This window comes from Micrasema longulum, unplaced genomic scaffold (genome assembly GCF_059751315.1).
Source record: "Micrasema longulum isolate JH-2025_06_02 unplaced genomic scaffold, ASM5975131v1 h1tg001997l, whole genome shotgun sequence".
NCBI lineage: Eukaryota > Metazoa > Arthropoda > Insecta > Trichoptera > Brachycentridae > Micrasema > Micrasema longulum.
In genome coordinates this window covers 47,616-66,925 of record NW_028279167.1, presented here as the reverse complement: position 1 = coordinate 66,925, position 19,310 = coordinate 47,616, and the positions used below count along the sequence as shown (strand labels likewise).

The window sequence follows — 19,310 nt, the reverse complement described above, 5'->3', positions numbered from 1 at the left end:
AGTGTTGAATTAGATGGAGAGGTTCTTGAGAATGTTGAAAGCATCAAATATCTAGGAGTTTGGATTGACTCTAAATTATCTTTTCCAAAAAATGCAGACTATACGAGTAAGAAAATCGCAAATAAGGTATCCCTGTTAGGAAGGATAAGGAATAAATTAGACATTAAAACCTCTCTGCTGATATTTAAAAGTATTATCGTTCCCCACATTGATTATTGCTCCAGTATTTTATATTTAAGTAATGAAGGAGATCTAAAGAGACACCAAATAATACAAAACAAAGCGATGAGGATAATATTAGGATGTGGAAGACGAACAAAAGTTAAGAAAATGATTTAACTTCCAGATAGCAAGACAATTGATCAAAAAATCAAATTCAATGTTGCTAATGAAATAAACAAAATTATTAAATGAATAGTTCCGAGGTATTTTCAAAATAAACTAAAAAATAAAAAGGGTTCTTTCATAGAAACTATGCAACAAGAGGATCTAAAAATATAAGACTGGAAAAGAAATCAAAAGCAATGTCCCAAAACTGCCTTATGTACAAGGGAATACAATTATTTGAGGAAATACCAGAAAGCATAATAAATGAAATAAATATATTTAAAATTAAATGTAAAAAGTATTTATGTGAAAAATATACGGTAATATATAAGTGTAAATAGTGAATATAATTAATGAAAATGTACATATGAAACAGTGAATATTATAAATTAGGATATTAAGTGTATAAAAGTGATAAATAATGTTAGAATAAGTATAGATGTAAATATTGTGTTGTAAATATACGAGTATATTAGACTATGTTAATCATAGAACTAAATAAAATAAATAATAATAGTAAAAAAAAAACTAATGTCACTAGTGATGGAAATGAGGAACTTCAGCCCTACGGGAAATTGGATACAAAAAATGTTTTCTTACGCGGGGTAAAAATTAGAGCATTAAATTGTAGCGCAAAGTTTCTTAAAAATGTACAGAAAAAATAATAAAAAATATTTTGATAAAAACGCACTACTTTAAATGACGTCACTGGTTCATGTGAATCAACCTATGATCTGAGAGCTATGGAAGATTTCCGGTCTGCTTGTCGCTTCTGGATCAATGGGAAGAACCGAATGAGATTAAGCGGAAATGAACCTCTGACGTCACACGCGGAGTTATTTCAGAAATACAAAACTTTGAAAAATCGTAGCGCCGATAATACGATATGTAAAAATTAAAAAAAAAAAAAATTGACTTAGTTTAACAGTATATTAACAAATAAAAAATTTGAAAAAAAACACTGAACTTCCTCATTACTGATCACTGATCATGGTTAGGTCGTTTGAAAATGTGTCACAGCGTAAATAAATTCCTATACCTGTCTCCTTTTCTCTCACCCACTTGCATCCTGTTCCTTTTGCACCTTTATAGTTCCAAAAACTATTGAGTTGATTATTTTGCCACCTGGAGTCAGTGTCCGCTTTGAAGGCGATTGAAGTGCATGTTCGGTGCGGAGTTTTGCCGCTTAAGCTGAAAAATAAGAAAATCTACAAAAAAAGTCAGTCCATTCACTCCATTTCCTTGTAATCCATTTGCGCTGTGACATTTACAAAATTTAATATGCCCACTGTCGAGAACCAGCTCACGCGTTGCCAGATCATGTACCGATCAAATCGATTTTATCACTTTTTTTATGCAAACATGAAACTCTGTTTTCGAAAATTGATATGAAAACGCCAAAACAAGCCTATTATAGTGTGTTTAAGACCACTATTCACAAAAAATAAACATTTATAAGTTTTTTTCATGAACAACATCAAATTAATTATTTTTTTATTCGATCAATTTACATTGATCAATTTGTCTCATCTCTAACATTTTTGTAAAATGATGTGACCTAGTAAGAACGTCGTTAATAATTAGGTTTATTTGAGTTTTTTGAGTTTTGTATTAAAAAAATAAGCTAACGTGCCAATGATTATATGATACGAATGATTTTTCGTATGTCAAGATACGAGTAAATCACTCCTTAGATGTTACTACAAAGTTATGTCGTCACTTTTGCTAACAAGTGTCATTCTAACCAAGCTATATTTTAAGGACTATAGTAAATTTACTCTCGTCTCTCATGCCTCAGTAGTGAGAGGTGACTTTTTTTTAATGTAAGCTATTTTTTAAAAATAATTTGTAGCTGCATGTACAAACATATTCAAACATAGGTGAATGTTACACAGTGTGTAAAATGGCCACTTAAACCAGCCAATGACAGGTCATAAGCCCTGTTAATACCTAGACTTCCATATTCCCTTATTTCAGGTATTCTCCATCCCTGTTGTAACTTGTTTTTTTTATTTTTTATTTATTTACAATTTTAAAAAACCCGTTAGGGTTACATTAGAAATTTAATATTGTCTAGTCATTTTATGTCTCGTCTAGTCTAGTTAGTTCAGTCATCATGTGCTTTTTCAGATTGATTTTAAATTTGTCTCCATTAAAAGTTTTCAAGTAGTAAGGTAGGTCGTTGTAGTGTTTAAGTCCATTATGTAGTATTTTTGACTGTCCTGTGTTTGTCTTTGCTTTTTCAATATGATAGTGTTTTTGTTGTCTGGTGTTATATTTATGTATGTCAGCATTTTTGACTAATATTATGTCGTCGTCTTGTATGTTTCCCAGTGTTATTTTGTGCACAATTTTTAAGGTCTCAATTTTAGTCAAGTAGTTTATGTCAAACTGGTGTGTTTTTTTGTACAGTTCAGTCGTAGAGGTCAGGTAGGGTAGGTTGTATGTTAGTTTAAGAATTTTATTTTGTTGTCTTTGTATTCTTGTTATGTCTGTCTTGTTACCAGTTCCCCAGAAGGCGATCATGTAACTCAATTTACTTTTGACATAGGCTTCGTACATCATAATTTTTTCCTTTCTTGATATAAAATCTTTAATTTTGTAGAAGAGGCTATGTAGTGATGCCATTACTTTAGTGAGTCCGTCTATGTGTTTTGTCCATTTTAATTGTCTGTCCATTGTGAGTCCTAGGTGACTCCTAGAGACTCCCGAGGGGGTGAAATCCAGTCTTTTGTCTACGAACATTTGGACAAACTCAAATATTGTAAATAATTTGTGATGGAGAAAGCTTTTTTGTAGCGTACCATCAATATTTGGCTATCACACAATGAAATAATATTAAATTGTGTCAAGGGTGCGATTTGGCATCGATTAATCGATAGATTGATGTTTAATTTTCTTTATCGTCTTGCTGAATGCTTAACATCATGGTCTGTTGGGGGTGCGTGGTAATGTAATAAAATAAATAAATCGATGGTGATTTGGGGTGCACCTTATGGCTCGTGACTCGGCCGCGTGACCTGTGACCTTCTGTGTGTTTCGACTTTCAGCCGATGAATGTTGTTAGTTGTCGCCTTGTATTTCATCATCATTCCCTTTCCACACCTAATAGTGCATAGGGCACTGGATTAGTACACCAATCGCAGCATATCTCGATCAACTTTGTTACATGAAGGTAAGGTGATCAGTCTTACGCTTCAGGAACCAGTCCTGGGACTATGATATATTAAAAAATAAAAAAAAAAATATATGCGTTCTTATTTGGGTAAATACCCAAATACATATTTTTTTAAGGGCCATTTTCAACGAGTTGTAAGTAACTCACTATTAGAAAATTCGAATCAAAATGGGGTAGAGTAGGATTCGAACCACGGATTCGATTCATCTAATTGAATTCTTCATCTCTGTTGTACTATGTTAATATAAACAGCTCCCCAGGGAGTTGAATCCAGTCCTTGTCTACAAAAATTTGGACAAACTCAAAATATTGTTGATAAATTACCTGGTCCATGAAGAAGTATAGAAATTGAAAAAATAATATTTTCAGGCGTTGCCTAGTATGTAGGTGAAATAATTCAATTAGATGAATCTCACCCGCATAAATAAAGGTTTCAGATCTTTAACTTCACAAACATCAACAGATGAAAGAATTGAAGTAATATAGATGTTTACATATAGGCAGAATGGTCAATGTTACACAGTGTGTAAAGTGGCCACTTAAACCAGCCATTGACAGGTCATAAGCCCTGTAGATGCCTAGACTTCCATATTACCTTCTCTTAAATGTTCTTTATCTCTGTTGTAATATGTTAATATAAACAGCTCCCCAGGGAGTTGAATCCAGTCCTTGTCTACAAAAATTTGGACAAACTCAAAATATTGTTAATAAAATTTATGTGAGACCCAAACAGCAATCTACTATCGAGAATAACTCCCAAGTCTCCAATCTCACTACACCGTGAATTATCTTTGGTATAATTGGGCGTAAATTTGTTGTTACTTTTAGTAAATGTCATTGAATAACATTTTGAGGTATTAATGTACAATTGATTTTTATTACAGTAATCAATTCGACGATCAAGATATTTAACTAATGAATTATATCCTATTTTATTATATCAGTATAATGCTACACACGTGGAACTGATAAATCAAGTATTTTTGTCTTTGAAGGATAAGAAGCGCTCAGTGGAAGTTAGTGCTTCAAATATAAAACTATTTTTTTCCTTGTTTACAGATATTACAAGCGCTGCGCTGCTTAGAAGTATTGGGAGTGTGAACTAGACGCCAAAATGCCTACCGAGTGTATTTCCACAAATCCTCTGCAGCGGGAGCTGGCTGATTCCATCATCAGGTTGTGCCCGCTGGATGAAATAAGGATCCTGCTGGCATGTGGAGCGAAGGTGAATGTTTGTTTATTTAATTTTTTTAACACACGGCTTCTCTTTTTATGATTTCAATGATGAAGTGCAGTGCTATATTTTTATTTTGTATTTGTCAATCAACTTAACCAGCAAAAAAATATTGCTAGATATTGGATATTGTTACACCCAGAAGTGTGTATTTTACTCTGCTGAAGCAAAGGATTAAAATCCACTGTGACTTATGGAATAGTTTGCTCTGGAGGTTGTGCGGCTTCCATTTTAAAGTCTCTTAATAATTTCGCAGAAATCCTTCTTTAGAATTATATTCCAGCGTCCTCCAACATATCAATCAGAACAATTGTGCCAGTGCATGAGGGTACTGGATGTGAGGCAATTTTACCTAAAAGAGGAGCTGGCACACTTCTGGTCGAACAATAAGGAGAAGTCTCAGTAAAACGTTTGTTCGAGGTTTTCCCAGGGAATGAATTATGTTAAATCCAAAACCTGGACGACTTTTGCTAAAAGACACCTCTCCTTTATCGTACAGAGAGTGTTTAATATTTTGAAAGAGCGTGTTAAGCTCTCAAGGACAAAATATATTTTCAAAAATGAGTTTCAGGACTTGATCTTCCTTAGAAGGAGAAACTCCTTGGTGGCTTTTCAAAGTATTTGAGTTGGTTTTGCTTTAATTTTTCTTTTCCCATATATTTTTTATGTTCTTTTTATTGCATGTTATTTTTTGTATTGGATTCGCCATGTACAAGTATTTTAAAATCATGTTTTTTAAAGTAGGTTTTGTACATATATTTGTTCCAACTCAACACAGGACTTTGGTTCTTTGGAGTTGGGACTTGTGTCCTAATAAATTAATGGTAAAATAAATAGATTGTAATAGAATAAAATAATTAAAAGAAAATTTAAAAACACGATTATACTCCTACATAAATGAAATGAACACAATTGAAAGTTTGATATCAATTATTGCATTTAGTCAAAGTGGAATAATATATAATACTTGCGGCCCGACAGATGTCCTGCCCGAACGTTGGCTTGCCTGCTATTAGCTGGTTCCGCAAATGTTTTTCCGATGTTCCAATTTACCACCTATAGGGTCCAACTAAAATTGTAACCGTCCAAGTACACTCAAACACACGAAAAAATTCGGCAAAACTTTTTTTTTAAATTTGGTCCAAAACCATTTTTTTTTCTAGAAACAAATGAATAAAGAAATAAGAACACTCGTTATTTATTTGTTCATTTTTCGAGCTATTTTTGTATTCGTAATAAGGGTTAGTTATTCATTTTATCTCCTTAAGTGATTGACTAAGAGTTTTCGTCGTGCTCAAATCAAAATCGTGCAAAAATTACTGCCGTAGTGCCATAATCAAGGCAGAAAATACGGGAATACGTGTTAATGAAAAAATGGCAGACCGCGTTTTACACGGTCTGCCTTTATCTTCTCACACTTAACAATTTTCGGTAATTTGCATATAAAGTGTTTATTGAATAAATAATAAATTAATATCATTGGATGATTCGAAAGAACTTGTGTCGTAATTCACAGTAGTTTATTTTTATTCAAACTATTTTATAGTTTCATAAGTTTTGGAAAAGCTTTGCCATACAATTCAATATTTAAGTTGTTTATTTATCCTATTTCTTTCCTTCCCATCCCCCCTCCTCTGTTCATAGTTTAGTGTTTATTTTATTTTTTTGTTAATCTTTATTTTTAATTTTTTATAAAATTGTAAGATTCAATATGTCCATGTACTTGTAATTTTCTCAAACTGAACGGTTTGGGTAGGTAGGAAAAATTGCCTTATGTTTTAAGGTAATTTCTTCCTGCCCGCCCTTATAACTATATAAATTGAATATGTATATAAAGCGTTAAATAATAAATAAATAAAATAAATGCTATAATTTTTACTGCGTTTGAAAAAACATTTTTTTCCAATGTCTTGTAGCACTGAATTTCTTTATTCGATAACAAAGAATTGCTATTTTCGACCCCTCCTATTACTGAGGGCGTTTAAATATTTATGGTTAAAATAAAACAACCTCTTTAATCTGTTGAAATACATAATACTTATTTAATATGACTAGGTAAATGAGCCAGTGACACAGGGGTTGAGACCACTTCATTACGCCATTTGGCAGCGCTATGTGGAGGCCACACGACTACTGCTCGTGCGAGGGTGTGATGTAAACGCAAGGGATGATTGCGGGTACAGCGCTCTTCATCTGTCGGCTGAGCACGGGTAAGTTCAAAATCAATTCGTAGCTGCTGTTGAACCTATAAAACAAAGACAACTTCTGACATATATGTTCACTAAACGTGCCGCTATTGCCATCTATGTGAGAAACCCGGAAATTTAGTTGCGCACCTAGTATTTAGGCTATTTAGACTATACCAATTCATTATTCGTTTTTGTATCAGATACTCAGAGCTGGTGGAATTGCTGCTGAAGAGTGGAGCAGCTGTGGACTATCGCCCAGACACTGATGAAGAATTTCCCAGGACTACACTGTGTGATGAACCACTGAGACTTGCCATCAGGAATAAGCATATGGTATGGATTCATCTGTTTTGATTTTTGATCCTTGTCCGGATAGGTAAAGAGCACAGATCTGTGTGTGGAATAGAACCAGAATCTTAGATGAGTGTTATTGACGCAGTAGCTACTCTCAGAAAAAAGTCCTAAAAGAAAACCAAGTGGAAATAAGCCAGCCTCGTAAGTATTTGGCGTATTCGTCTACCATTTTTGAGGTCCCGGGTTCGATTCCTGGGTGTAGGTAAAATATGGGTTTTAAAAGTGGTTCGGCAATGCTATAATTAATTGTTCTTGAACTAGAAGCAAAATCCATGATCACCTTACCTTCTATGGTAAAAATTGAAGTGTCAAACAGTGCCCTATGCGCCACTAGGTGTGAATAGGGAAACAATGATGAATATCATTATATTAGGCTGGTTTTCGTCTCACGCCGGCCGTCGTAGCTAATCAGCGTTGATCTGTCAGCCGGAGTCATTTCAGTATCATGCTGATCATGAAGTACAGACACTCGCACCTAGACATGATTGTACTCGTCGGCGCTTCCGCTGAGCGCAAAACGAAAACGATCACTGGCTGTGGAGGCGCGTCGAGGCTGAATGCTCGGCGGGGCTGAAGAATAGCGCGTGTGGTCTACGTTTATAGTAATACATACGTATTGGCCTATCAGCGCCAATGCGATGGTCAGCGTGAGACTAAAACCAGCCTTAAAATAGGAAACATAATTAATTTTCATTGGACCAAAATAACATTACCTACAAAACCAAGTCAGAAACCCTTGAGCTATGGCTCGATATAATAAAGGGATAATACTCTCTAAAATTGCTGAGTTCTAGAATTAACTTCGTATCAGCCAAAAAAATGGGTCTGAGTGAACCCATCACTTTTAATTTGCGAAGTGCTGTTCTCCAGCGTGCCCAAGAGAAATGCTGTGGGCTAGAGACTCAGATACTCCCTCATGAATAGATGCTGCAGATTTTTTTCTGAACCCTCTCTTACATTAGGGAATATTGCCTTGTGTGGACTCCATATCGCTGAAGCTCTTTTTACCCAGCTCCAGACCAATGAGTTGTACAGGATTCTGGTATTTTCAAAGACTCTGATCGTTCGGAGAATAAAACCTAATATCATCAGTGCAAGGTCATATGTTTTCTCAATATGAGCATGAAAAGTCAATCTGCTTTTATCTATGGATGACCCCAAGATCTTTCATTATCGAAACTCGCACTAGTTGGTGGTTATTCATTGTGTCTTGGTACGCGATGGTTTAGTAAAAGATAACATACCTGCATACCAAATAAACATAATTATTTTTATAAGACGCTTAATTATAATTTCTTTATGCAGGAAATTGCTCGATCTCTTTTGGAGCATGGGGCTGACCCGAATAAGCGATACTTCTTCGGGTCTGAGATTAATCTCGTGAGTGACCCTGACTATTTGGAGCTTCTGCTGACTTTCGGAGCCAACCCTGACTCCAGAGATAGGTCTGGGATGACCCCACTCATGAAGGCCGCCAGATTTAGTCAGGTAAAGCAACTTCAACATATTTTTGAATTGTGCAGATTAAAATCTAAGGCAATTGTGCCATATTAACAAGCTTCAAACACCCACAGCTGCAACCGGTATTTGTACCCGAAGTAAATAAGGTTGTATAAAATACATCAACATCAATTAGCATTTTAATGCATTAAAAAACCAAAGAAATTAAAAAAAAATGTTTCTCGTCGTTTATTAAAATTAATTTTAAACTCTGTTAAAATTTGCAGTTTTCCATTTGGTATTTTATATCTAATTGGTAATGTTATTGCAGGGAATGGATTCTGTTCTTCTTCTTCTAAGCCATGGTGCTGATGTGAATGCCATGACTGACGCAAGACATGACTACAGAACAGTTTTGCATTATGCTGTTTTATCAGGTTTGTATAAAAACAATAAATTCATATATCCAGGGTATGTACATGTATTGCGTCCAGGTTGGATAAAAAATGAATACAGATTTGTTTGAAAAATAGAATCAGAACCCTGAACAAGTGTTTTCCGGTTGATTGCTAGTCTCAGATTAAATCAAGAAAAAAACCGAATGAAGAAAGGTTTGCCTCATATTATCTAGTTCGTTTGCCACGTTCCTGGTGTGATCTCAGGCAAATTCGATCTGTAATAATATATGTTTGTATTTGATAAGTGATTTCTTGAAGCATTTTGTTTTATATATCACGTTTCTGGACTTCTACTTAAAACGTGTGATCGATACTCTTGTGTTCTTGTATATAACTGTAGGATTAGGTTGCTGAGAGTTGGTGGAGCTCCCTACCCTTGTTAGAGATTGACAGAAGACACAAGGCTGCTGTTTAATGCGTATTTATTACATATTGAACAAATAATTAATTGTGTCGCACGATTGTTAAGGCAATGAGGAGTTGAGATGGCTGAACTGGACTGAGCGTTGACTGCGCCCCGTGGTCTCTTTTAAAGCCACGTTCCTTTGTTCTTCATATCTCCATGGTAGGGACGATGTTTATGTACTACAGGACGTTGATCTCGTGTTTCTCTGAATGTAATGTATTGAATTCAATAGAAAACGCTGACTTGCTTCATCGATCGTCACACTACAACTTCGGGTGAATTGTTTAGCACGTCAGACACCCAGAGAAATATGAGATCCTGTATCTCATTGCACAAGCCAAAAATCGGGCAGATGTGGAACTGGGAGGAGAAAAACATCCTGGCTAAAGAACTTGCGGCGGTGGTATGCCAAGTCTTCATTGGAGCTTTTCCGGGCAGCCGTAAATAAAGTAATGTTTGCCAAGATGATTGTAGGCATCCGATAGCGGACGTGCATCAAGAGGAGAGAAGAATATTGATTCGTAAAATCGCAAAAAATACCAAAAATTTTATAATACTGATGTATTTTTTCTCCAATATGTGACTTACACACTTATCTTTTCAATTATTGGTAAAAGCAAAACGCAAAATCATTATTTTTCTGGATTGAAATTAGGTGTTCCCACAGCAAAAAAAAGTTTTCTGTTTATCGTTTATTTGGTTTAAAACTGTTATTAATAATGATTATCAAATTTAATTTCACAGGAAGCATAGGCATAGTGAACTTGCTTATAAAACAGGGAGCAAAACTGAATTACGATTCGGAAGATCTCGGGAAACCAAGTCCATTGGATCTGGCTATCCTTAAGGGAGACATCCCGATCATTAAGCTGCTTCTGGACAGTGGTAAGTTATCAGATACATATTATTTGTACTTTTTTGCACTACGATAGGCCAGGAAGCTAAATTACAGGACTCATAGGATTGAATTTGTTTTAACCCGAAACCCTAAGTGTGTGGGGGCGAGCGTTTTACCCAGTGGACACGGTTACACTTAAGAAAGGAGCTCTGCGTTGGTCTGGGCATGTGGAGTGAATGGACAGCAAAAAATCGTCATTACGATGCGAATGTTGGTGGGAGTAGTAATAAAGAAATACCGAAAAATACATGGCCTGATCAATTCCAACATGTATTTGAAGATGGTCAAAAGTCGGAATAATTGGCGTACGTGCATGGGAAGTTTTATGAATGTAGAGGAAGCGAGGTATGTAAGCAAAGACAGAGTGATATGGCGTTCTATCTTCTCTCAATCAACTTACGGGAAACAACGTGATGGTTTATTTTTTGTTTTTAAAAATTTGAAACATTTAAGTTTGTAAGTGAAAATTCTTGATGGAAGTTTATTGTAATTTATTATATAAATATAAGACGAGTGATAATTTAATCCAAAAAAAAATTAATATCCAGTGACCGGTTTCATCTCCTTCGCGACTTCTTCGAGACTGAAGATGTCGCGAAAGCGATGAAACCGGTCACTGGATGTTCCAAATTTGTGGATTAAAGTATCACTCGTCTTTTATTTATATAATAAATTTTAAAGTTTGGTTTATAATGTATACGGTTAATTGGTTTCCGTTTACTTCTTATTTTTTAGAGGTTATGTTTTCCATTTTTCAATATGGCTTTCCATGTTTGACCTTTGAAAATTATGACCATTTTATCGGTTAAATAAATTGTCATTCTGCTTTTTGGGTCCATATTGTCCAAAAAAATTATGTATGTAAGAAAAGGAAAGGACCTAGAACACTTCCCTGAAGTACACCGTAAAAAAGAAATTTGTATCTGTTCTCTTGTTTGTTTATTCAAACCATGTATGGACTGCTCGTATTTCAATTTTTTAATTTGATATAAGGATAACATATCGAGAAGGTTATCAATGGAGATATAATCAATGACCTTTTCAAAATGAAGAATGGTCGATAAACACGTATCTTCAACATCTGTTGTTTTTGTAATTTGCAATTGCGTCCTGTTCACCAAATTATTTTAAGAAGTTAAATGATTACAAGGTTATACGTTGTCAAGATTTTGTTTAAAATTGGGTAGTTAATAGTTTGAATTGGGTTTTTATCGTTGACAATGAGACAATGCAAGACTTTGTCATTTTGTTCTCGCATCATCTCATCATCATAATTCTTGTGTGTTCTGATGACTCTACATTATTATGGCATGTAGGGGTTTCCTTTTTTCGAGTGAAAGGATCATGGTATTCTTAAATGATTGATTGTTTTAAACTTATAGGTGCAGACGTGAATTACGCCAGTAATATCATTGGGTCTTCATTACACGTGGCCTGCTCTGACAGTATTTCCAACCGCATGGAAATATTAAATGTAAGTTAATACAACTACATAACCGACTAGCCAATATTATACACCTACAAGTATAGCTTATATACTCTCTAATACCTAGTTTGATTTGCAATTCCAAGATATATTCGTTAATGTCCTTACTGACTTTTTTAGTAGCTTCAGGGAGCAAATTGGTTTTGTCAGCTGCTGAATTTCAACTGAAAATAATAGTTGAAATTTTAACTTTAATATCTTTTGCGTTTTATTATGCTTCAACCATAGAATTACGAATAGTCCAGAAGGAGCGTAGAATCACATTGGAATACATCGGACTGTGTCCAATGATTCCCCCACTATGCCTCACTTTTGCCGCGCGCATTCGCGATGCCGCCGCGTAATGTTGCACGATGGGAAAAAATACAATTATAACACTAATGTAAGGTAAAAAAAAAGCAATGTGTTGATTTCTCTAAAATTTTATTGTGCACGCAAACATATTGATTGACACAACAGAGTAGATAAGTAAAGGGTCATTTAATAAGAGTAATTGAATAAATGAACTTTAAACTTAAAATATAAGGCAAATTTTATTTTACATAAAACGGATATTTTTTTATCATGTTAAATAATATTTTATGTTTTAAAGACAATGTCGGTCAAATGTCCACGATAGAGTTGTTTAATCTGAGATCCAATTTTCACTAGTTCTCTCATTACATGAGCAAAGTAGGGTAACAAAATTTACTACCCTGGCGACACTAAAGAGATTTAATTACAAAAGTACACATGAAATGTGATTGTATTCTGTTTTTTTAAGATCCTAGCAGTATTTCTGCACTTTAAAAAACACAACACGGCATAGTTGAATTTAAATCAGGAGTTGCGTATTGAGCGACGTCTACAAATAAACTAATGGGTCAAAACTTAGACCTACTCATTTATGAGTAGTTGGTCACCTTCTGTTTGATGTGCGAATGCGGTTTTTGGACTATTCTTATTTCTTTGGTTTTAACTTTGGTTTTAGTCGGGTTGGAATCTATTTTTTATTTAAATTTAATACGTTTTTAACATGGTTTATTTTTTTTATTATATCGATTTCAACATTTGTTGTTTTCCTGTTTTCGACTTTAAATTTGATCAAATTGACTTTTAATTCGTGCACGTAAGCATGCTTACATTAAATAAAATGAAACCAGCTAACTAAATTACTATAAAACTGCTAGCATAGCTCTGGTCATGCCGAAAAGAAGAGCATCTTTCACTCCAACAGTGATAATAACTCTGTATAATATTTATAATAAAGGTTTCAGCTCTTTAACTTCACAAACATCAACAGATGAAAGAATTGAAGGAATATAGATGTTTAAATATAGGCAGAATGGTGAATGTTACACAGTGTGTAAAGTGGCCACTTAAACCAGCCATTGACAGGTCATAAGCCCTGTAGATGCCTAGACTTCTATATTACCTTTTCTTAAATGTTCTTCATCTCTGTTGTAATATGTTAATATAAACAGCTCCCCAGGGAGTTGAATCCAGTCCTTGTCTACAAAAATTTGGACAAACTCAAAATATTATTTATGTTCTGCTAAAAACAGTCGGATCGCTTTCATACCAAAAACTGTATTAATTATCTTCTGAAAATGGTGTAGATCACAAAAACGGCTTTTCTCAATTTGCAGAAAACACCCCTAGCACTAGAAAAATCTTACGGGAGTTTAAAAATCATTTTAACCCGTCATTTACATAATTAGATTCTTATTTGTAATATAAAACAAATTGTCGGCCTCTTGGTGCGTTCAGCGCGTTTGCCTGCCATACAAGAGGTCTCGGGTTCGATTACTAACACCGGTTAAGATAAAATATTTATTTAAAAGGGTGGTTTTACGTTAGGCACCTGAACCATATGACTGATCATTTATTTATTTATTGATTTATTAATGAAATCATACAGTCTTTATATAAAACAAGGTACAAAAGAACAGTGACAGATAAGTAAGACCAATTACAGATTTCACACTAATTTATTATGAATGCAGGAGGAGAGGGGAAAAATAATTTAATTCTAAAAAAGTTAAAATATAAATATTAAATAAAAAGGAGAAGACATTGTATAGCTACTCTACTTTCCTCCCTCTCTCTCTGCTTCCATAAACATTTAAATTTATTTGTAAAAAATCACAACCAACAATAAATTATTAGATGCAGGTAGTAGATGTAAGTAAGTATAAATTAAGAGTTGAAATCAAAAGTTAAAATTAAAATCAAAAGTAAAAGTTAAAATTAAAATGAAAAGTTAAAATTAAAATTAAGTTAGACGTTTAAATTAAAGGGTAAAATTAAGAATTAAAATTAAAAAGTTAAAATTGAAAGATAAAATTAAAAATCAAATTAAAAGTTAAAAGTCAAACAGTAGATAAATTTTAAATGTCTTTAACAGATCTGATAAAAATATGGTATTTACAATGTAGTATGTCGATGTCAGTAAAACTGTCATTATAGGTAATCTGTATTCTTTGTAGAGTGCTATTTTTTAAATAATTAGTCATTGAGTTAGGAATGTCGAAGAGTACAGATTGACGAGTTCTACGGGCAGGGACTCGATATGTAATGCCTCTAACAATTTCTGGGCTATCAATTAAGTTATTTATAATTTATTAACAACATTAACATCTTACCTTCGTGTAACAAAAATAATCAAGATTTTTGCGATTAGTGTACCAATGCAGCAGTGCCTTATGCACCATTAGCTGCAGAAAAGGAAAAAAGAATAGGGAATATGAAAAACTAATTTTTTCATCTTTTATCATTTGTTAAAGTCAAAAACATTCCAACTGTTGCGTAGATTTGATTATTAACTCTTTTAACAAAAGTGCCATTATTTCAGTTTCCCTTCTCTATGGCTGGCTGTTTTCTGCTTAAATACGTTCAACTTATGTTCATACCAAATAAACTTGAATTTTCAAATGCTTCGTAATCTCCACTTACTTTTTTGGCTGATTTAAAATCTCAATTCCCCTTTTCTGTTGATTCCTAAATCTGTATGTTTCAAATCCAAATGGGCTTCTTTAGTTACTTTCAAACCTAACTTAGCATTCTCAACTGTTTTTGTATTTAAATTAGCTTTTTAAAAATGTATCTTAATCAAAATGTCATTTTTCAGTTGCTTTTGGCTCACGGAGCAGACCCAAACTTGCGCGTGTATAACGACATCGGAGACACGGGATCCCAGCTGCGCCCGGTCCTGGCGGAGTACCTCGCTAGCAACACTGAACCTAATGAAGACGTGGTCAGACTTCTGCTGAAGCATGGAGCCAGGGTAAGAAAATCAATTGTCAGTGCTGCAAACTAATGCCAAAGATTTCGGTGTTTCACGAATACCTATATCTTTATCAACTTTTCGATTCTTCTTTTCTAATATTATTATTTTATTATTGTTCCAATGGATTTTTTTTAACACCTAGATTATAAAAACAATAAAACGTTTTGCACTTGCAGCCAATCTGTTGAACAAAATGAATTTTTACCCTTGAAAATAGACGCACTACATCTAAATTATGCCATTTATATAAATTATTAAATAATAAAGTTTACGATAAAGTAGGTGATTTGGTTCAGCCGGATGAATCTAACCCGCAAAATAAAGGCTCTAGCTCCTTTACTTCACAAAAGTCAACTGACGGAAGTGATGAGGAAATGGTGATGTTCAAACATGGGCAGAATGGTGAATGTTACACGGTGTGTAAAGTGGCCACTTAAACCAGCCATTGACAGGCCATGAGTTCTGTAAATGCCTAGACTTCCATATTCCCTTATTAAAGGTATTCTCCATCCCTGTTGGAATTTGTTTATCTGTCAGATTGTTAAATAAAATAAGGTGGACATTTTGTAAGTATTGCCAGGGTAGTCGATTTTTTACCCGGTTTTCCATTAATAAACCTTAACAGTATTATATTAAACGGTATTTTTTTCCTAATTAATACATGAGTATTATTTTTTTTTTTTTCTTTTGCCTAATAAAAGATTTTTTTTTTTTTTTGTCCAGTCAGGAAAATATTTTTTGTGGTAAAATATAACAATACATAACACACAATTGAACGTAGTTATGCAGAAAGCAGCCAGTCCACTATTTCGGTAAAATGAGATATTGATGTTATCGGGTGCAGTAAGGTTAATTCTACGTTCTGCTAAAAACAGCCAGACCGCTTTCATACAAAAAACTGTATTAATCACCTCCGGAAAAAGGTGTTGATCACAATAATGACATTTCTCGATTTACAGAAAAATCTTATGGTACTTTAAAAATCTTTTAAACTGGTCAAATACTCAATAAGATTCTTGTTTGTAATATATAAAAAAAAAAACTTATGTATTCGTTGTTTATCGTTTGTTAAAGTCAAAAACATTCAAACTATTGTGTAGATTTTATATTTCACTCTTTTCACAAAATGGCTATTATCTCAGTTTCACTTTTCTATGGCTCGCTGCTTCCTGTATAACTACGTTCAACTATCTTATATTCGTGTATATCGTTCACGGTCTGCCAACATTGCTCGGTGACTTTACGCATGCACACAGCACGATGTATACAAACTTGGTTCTACGCGCCTTCTGGGGCTCAATCACAAATGACTATCGACGTGCTAAAAAACGTGCTAAGCATTTGAGCGATCACAACGAACAATTATGAACACGCTAAAGTTAAAGCTAAATCGCGGTCACGTTGCAAAACGCCATTGATAAGTTCCGTAGTCAAACTTCAAATCTATTAATCTGTGGTCAAATCAAAAAAGTCAACGCGCGTGTAATCTCGTGTCGGTTTGTTTAAATTAACAATTAAAATGGCTCTTCCACCAAACGCCTTAAGAATTATGAATGTAATATAATATAATAAACTACCCAGTAAAATCAAAGGAAATAAAACGTTGTGTTTGTTGTTTATCATGTTCATACCTTCAACAATTTTTTCGTTTAATTGCTTTCTCAATTTGATTCAAAACAAATAAATAGCATGATAAATTGTAAACAAAAAATAAAATAAAATTATTTTACTTACAGCTTAGGAATATTTTCCATATTTACACCGGTAAAATTCAAATATGTGACGGATTATGCGTTGCGAAACGTAAATATTTTGAACTTTGACATTTAATATTAGGTGTTGCCAAGCATCAGGTTAAAGTATGACAATATTAAAAAATATAATAATCCCGACCGATAACTTTCACGGATGTTTCATTGTGACCGCGCATACGATAAACAACCACGGTGAAAAATTGTTATCACGCCGCTAATTAGCACGTCGATAGTCATTTGTGATTGAGCTGCTGGTATATTATAATTCTATGCGTCGATGATTGACACACGAACTTCAATCGTTATAATATAAACGTATGTCTCTTCACAGGTGATTATGAAGACACAGTTCAGAGACCCGGACGGTATTCTCAACGCTCTTCAAAACGTAGTGGCGCCAGAAAGACAACACATCTTCTACGATCTTCTAGAAGCCGCTCAATCCTTCGACCTCTGCATGATCCGAAGAAACAACGTCCTGACCCTGGAACAAAAGGCGGCCCTAATGGAGAAGGCTTCGAAACCACTTGCGCTGAAGATGCAGCTACGACTGTATCTAAGAAACCTCCTGGGTATGATTCTGCCAGAGATAATTGACGAGTTAGAACTGCCCAAGAGTCTCAATGAATACCTGCTGTTCGACACAAGTTAAGAGGTGGATTTAGCTGGAATCCATGGCAAATTCATGCTATGGAGGTTTGTTTAAATGTTACCCCTATTGTGATGTGCTCATATATTGGGTCGATTCAACTACGCTTGGGTGGCTGTTGAAATGGATTTTTAATCGTTTCACTAAAATAACTGTTTCTGAAATCTTTCAGTTAATCTTTACCATCTTGGATTTCTTTCGATTACTACCGTATATTTTTTTCAAAAAAATATCCACAAAACCAAACATAATTTTAATTTTCAGCAATTTTAACTCGCATATCCTCAAGAATTTTAAAATTTGATGAAAAATAACCTGGAATCATACGGTATATTTTTTATTTTTTATTTATATCCCTACAGAGATGAGGTAGAATTTTTTCAAATTCAGGATTATGGATATTCGAGCGTTTACAGGGCTTATGACCTGTCATTGGCTGGGTTAAGTGGCCACTTTAAGTACTACAACATTCCCCATTCCGCTTACTAGCGAATATCCACACCAGGTAACATTTTTGATTTTTGTATTTATGTTACGAATTGAGAAACCATCCACAAGCAGGTTGGAGTGCCATCTATGTATTGATATTGAAGTTAAGTATTTTTGCAGAGTCATCTGCAGGCGATTACTAGTACTTAATTTAACTCGGAAGAGTCTTAACTACATAAAAATAAAGTAATCTGCTTAATTAAAAATACTTTACTTCAATATCAATACAAAGATGGCGCTCCAACTCGCTTGTGGATGGTTTCTCAATTCGTAACATAAATACAAAAATCAAAAATGTTACCTGGTGTGGATATTCGCTAATAAGCGGAATGGGGAATGTTGCAGTACTTAAAGTGGCCACTTAACCCAGCCAATGACAGGTCATAAGCCCTGTAAACGCTCGAATATCCATAATCCTAAATTTGAAAAAATTCTACCTCATCTCTGTAGGGATATAAATAAAAATATATACCTACTCCCCCTTTCCCCCTTGGGAGAAAATCCAGATTTGTGTGTGTACGAGTACACGTACCAAAAAAAATAATGTTGTATATTTTTTACTTGCACAATAAGTTTTTCTGGGTTATTATGCCGTGTGTCGTTCGTACTCTCTACCGACGTTTCGGATCGCGTTACAGCGTCCATCATCAGGGTTGATGTTGACATCAACATCAACCCTGATGATGGACGCTGTAACGCGATCCGAAACGTCGGTAGAGAGTACGAACGACACACGGCATAATAACCCAGAAAAACTTATTTTTTACTTATTTAGCAATATTAATTTTATTATAATTAAGTAATTACTGTAAGATGCACTTATGCCTCCGTTTTTTCCAACCCTCGTAACGTTTCTGGAAGGTTTGGTATGGCTTTCAGTTTTGTCACCGATTCAATCTTTATCTCTTTTTTGGTCGCGAAACGTCTTCCTTTCACAGTTCTATTTATCGGTCTGGGTTTTTGTCAAAATGTGAACAATCCATAAGGTGTGAGCGAGCGTCTTTTATTTTTGCTATTGAATAATCTTGGAAATTCACCGATCACACCAAAACCCACCTTACTAGCGTATCAAAAAGCATAAACGCTTCCAAAATGGGCAAAAATTGCCAGATATGTTGTTAAAATGTGTACCAATCTAGAAAAATAAACTCATACAATTAAATTGAATTAAAAATTCAAA

At 34.3% G+C, this 19,310-nt stretch overlaps 1 protein-coding gene across 2 annotated transcripts in view; it reads left to right on the top strand.

Moving 5' to 3' along the window:
- The window catches only part of LOC148273293 (transient receptor potential cation channel subfamily A member 1-like), a 36,877-nt gene extending 18,937 nt beyond the window's left edge, over positions 1-17,940 (top strand). The window contains exons 2-10 of one of the 2 annotated variants that reach the window (XM_088238915.1): positions 4,565-4,730; positions 6,795-6,949; positions 7,129-7,261; positions 8,588-8,770; positions 9,054-9,159; positions 10,331-10,471; positions 11,867-11,958; positions 15,080-15,235; positions 17,324-17,940. In XM_088238915.1, the coding sequence (XP_088095041.1) occupies positions 4,620-4,730; positions 6,795-6,949; positions 7,129-7,261; positions 8,588-8,770; positions 9,054-9,159; positions 10,331-10,471; positions 11,867-11,958; positions 15,080-15,235; positions 17,324-17,644 (1,398 nt within the window). In that variant the 5' untranslated portion in view covers positions 4,565-4,619 and the 3' untranslated portion in view covers positions 17,645-17,940. The remainder of the gene's footprint in view (positions 1-4,564; positions 4,731-6,794; positions 6,950-7,128; positions 7,262-8,587; positions 8,771-9,053; positions 9,160-10,330; positions 10,472-11,866; positions 11,959-15,079; positions 15,236-17,323) is intronic. The other variant, XM_088238916.1, reaches the window with a different exon arrangement.
- Positions 17,941-19,310: the final 1,370 nt, after the last annotated feature.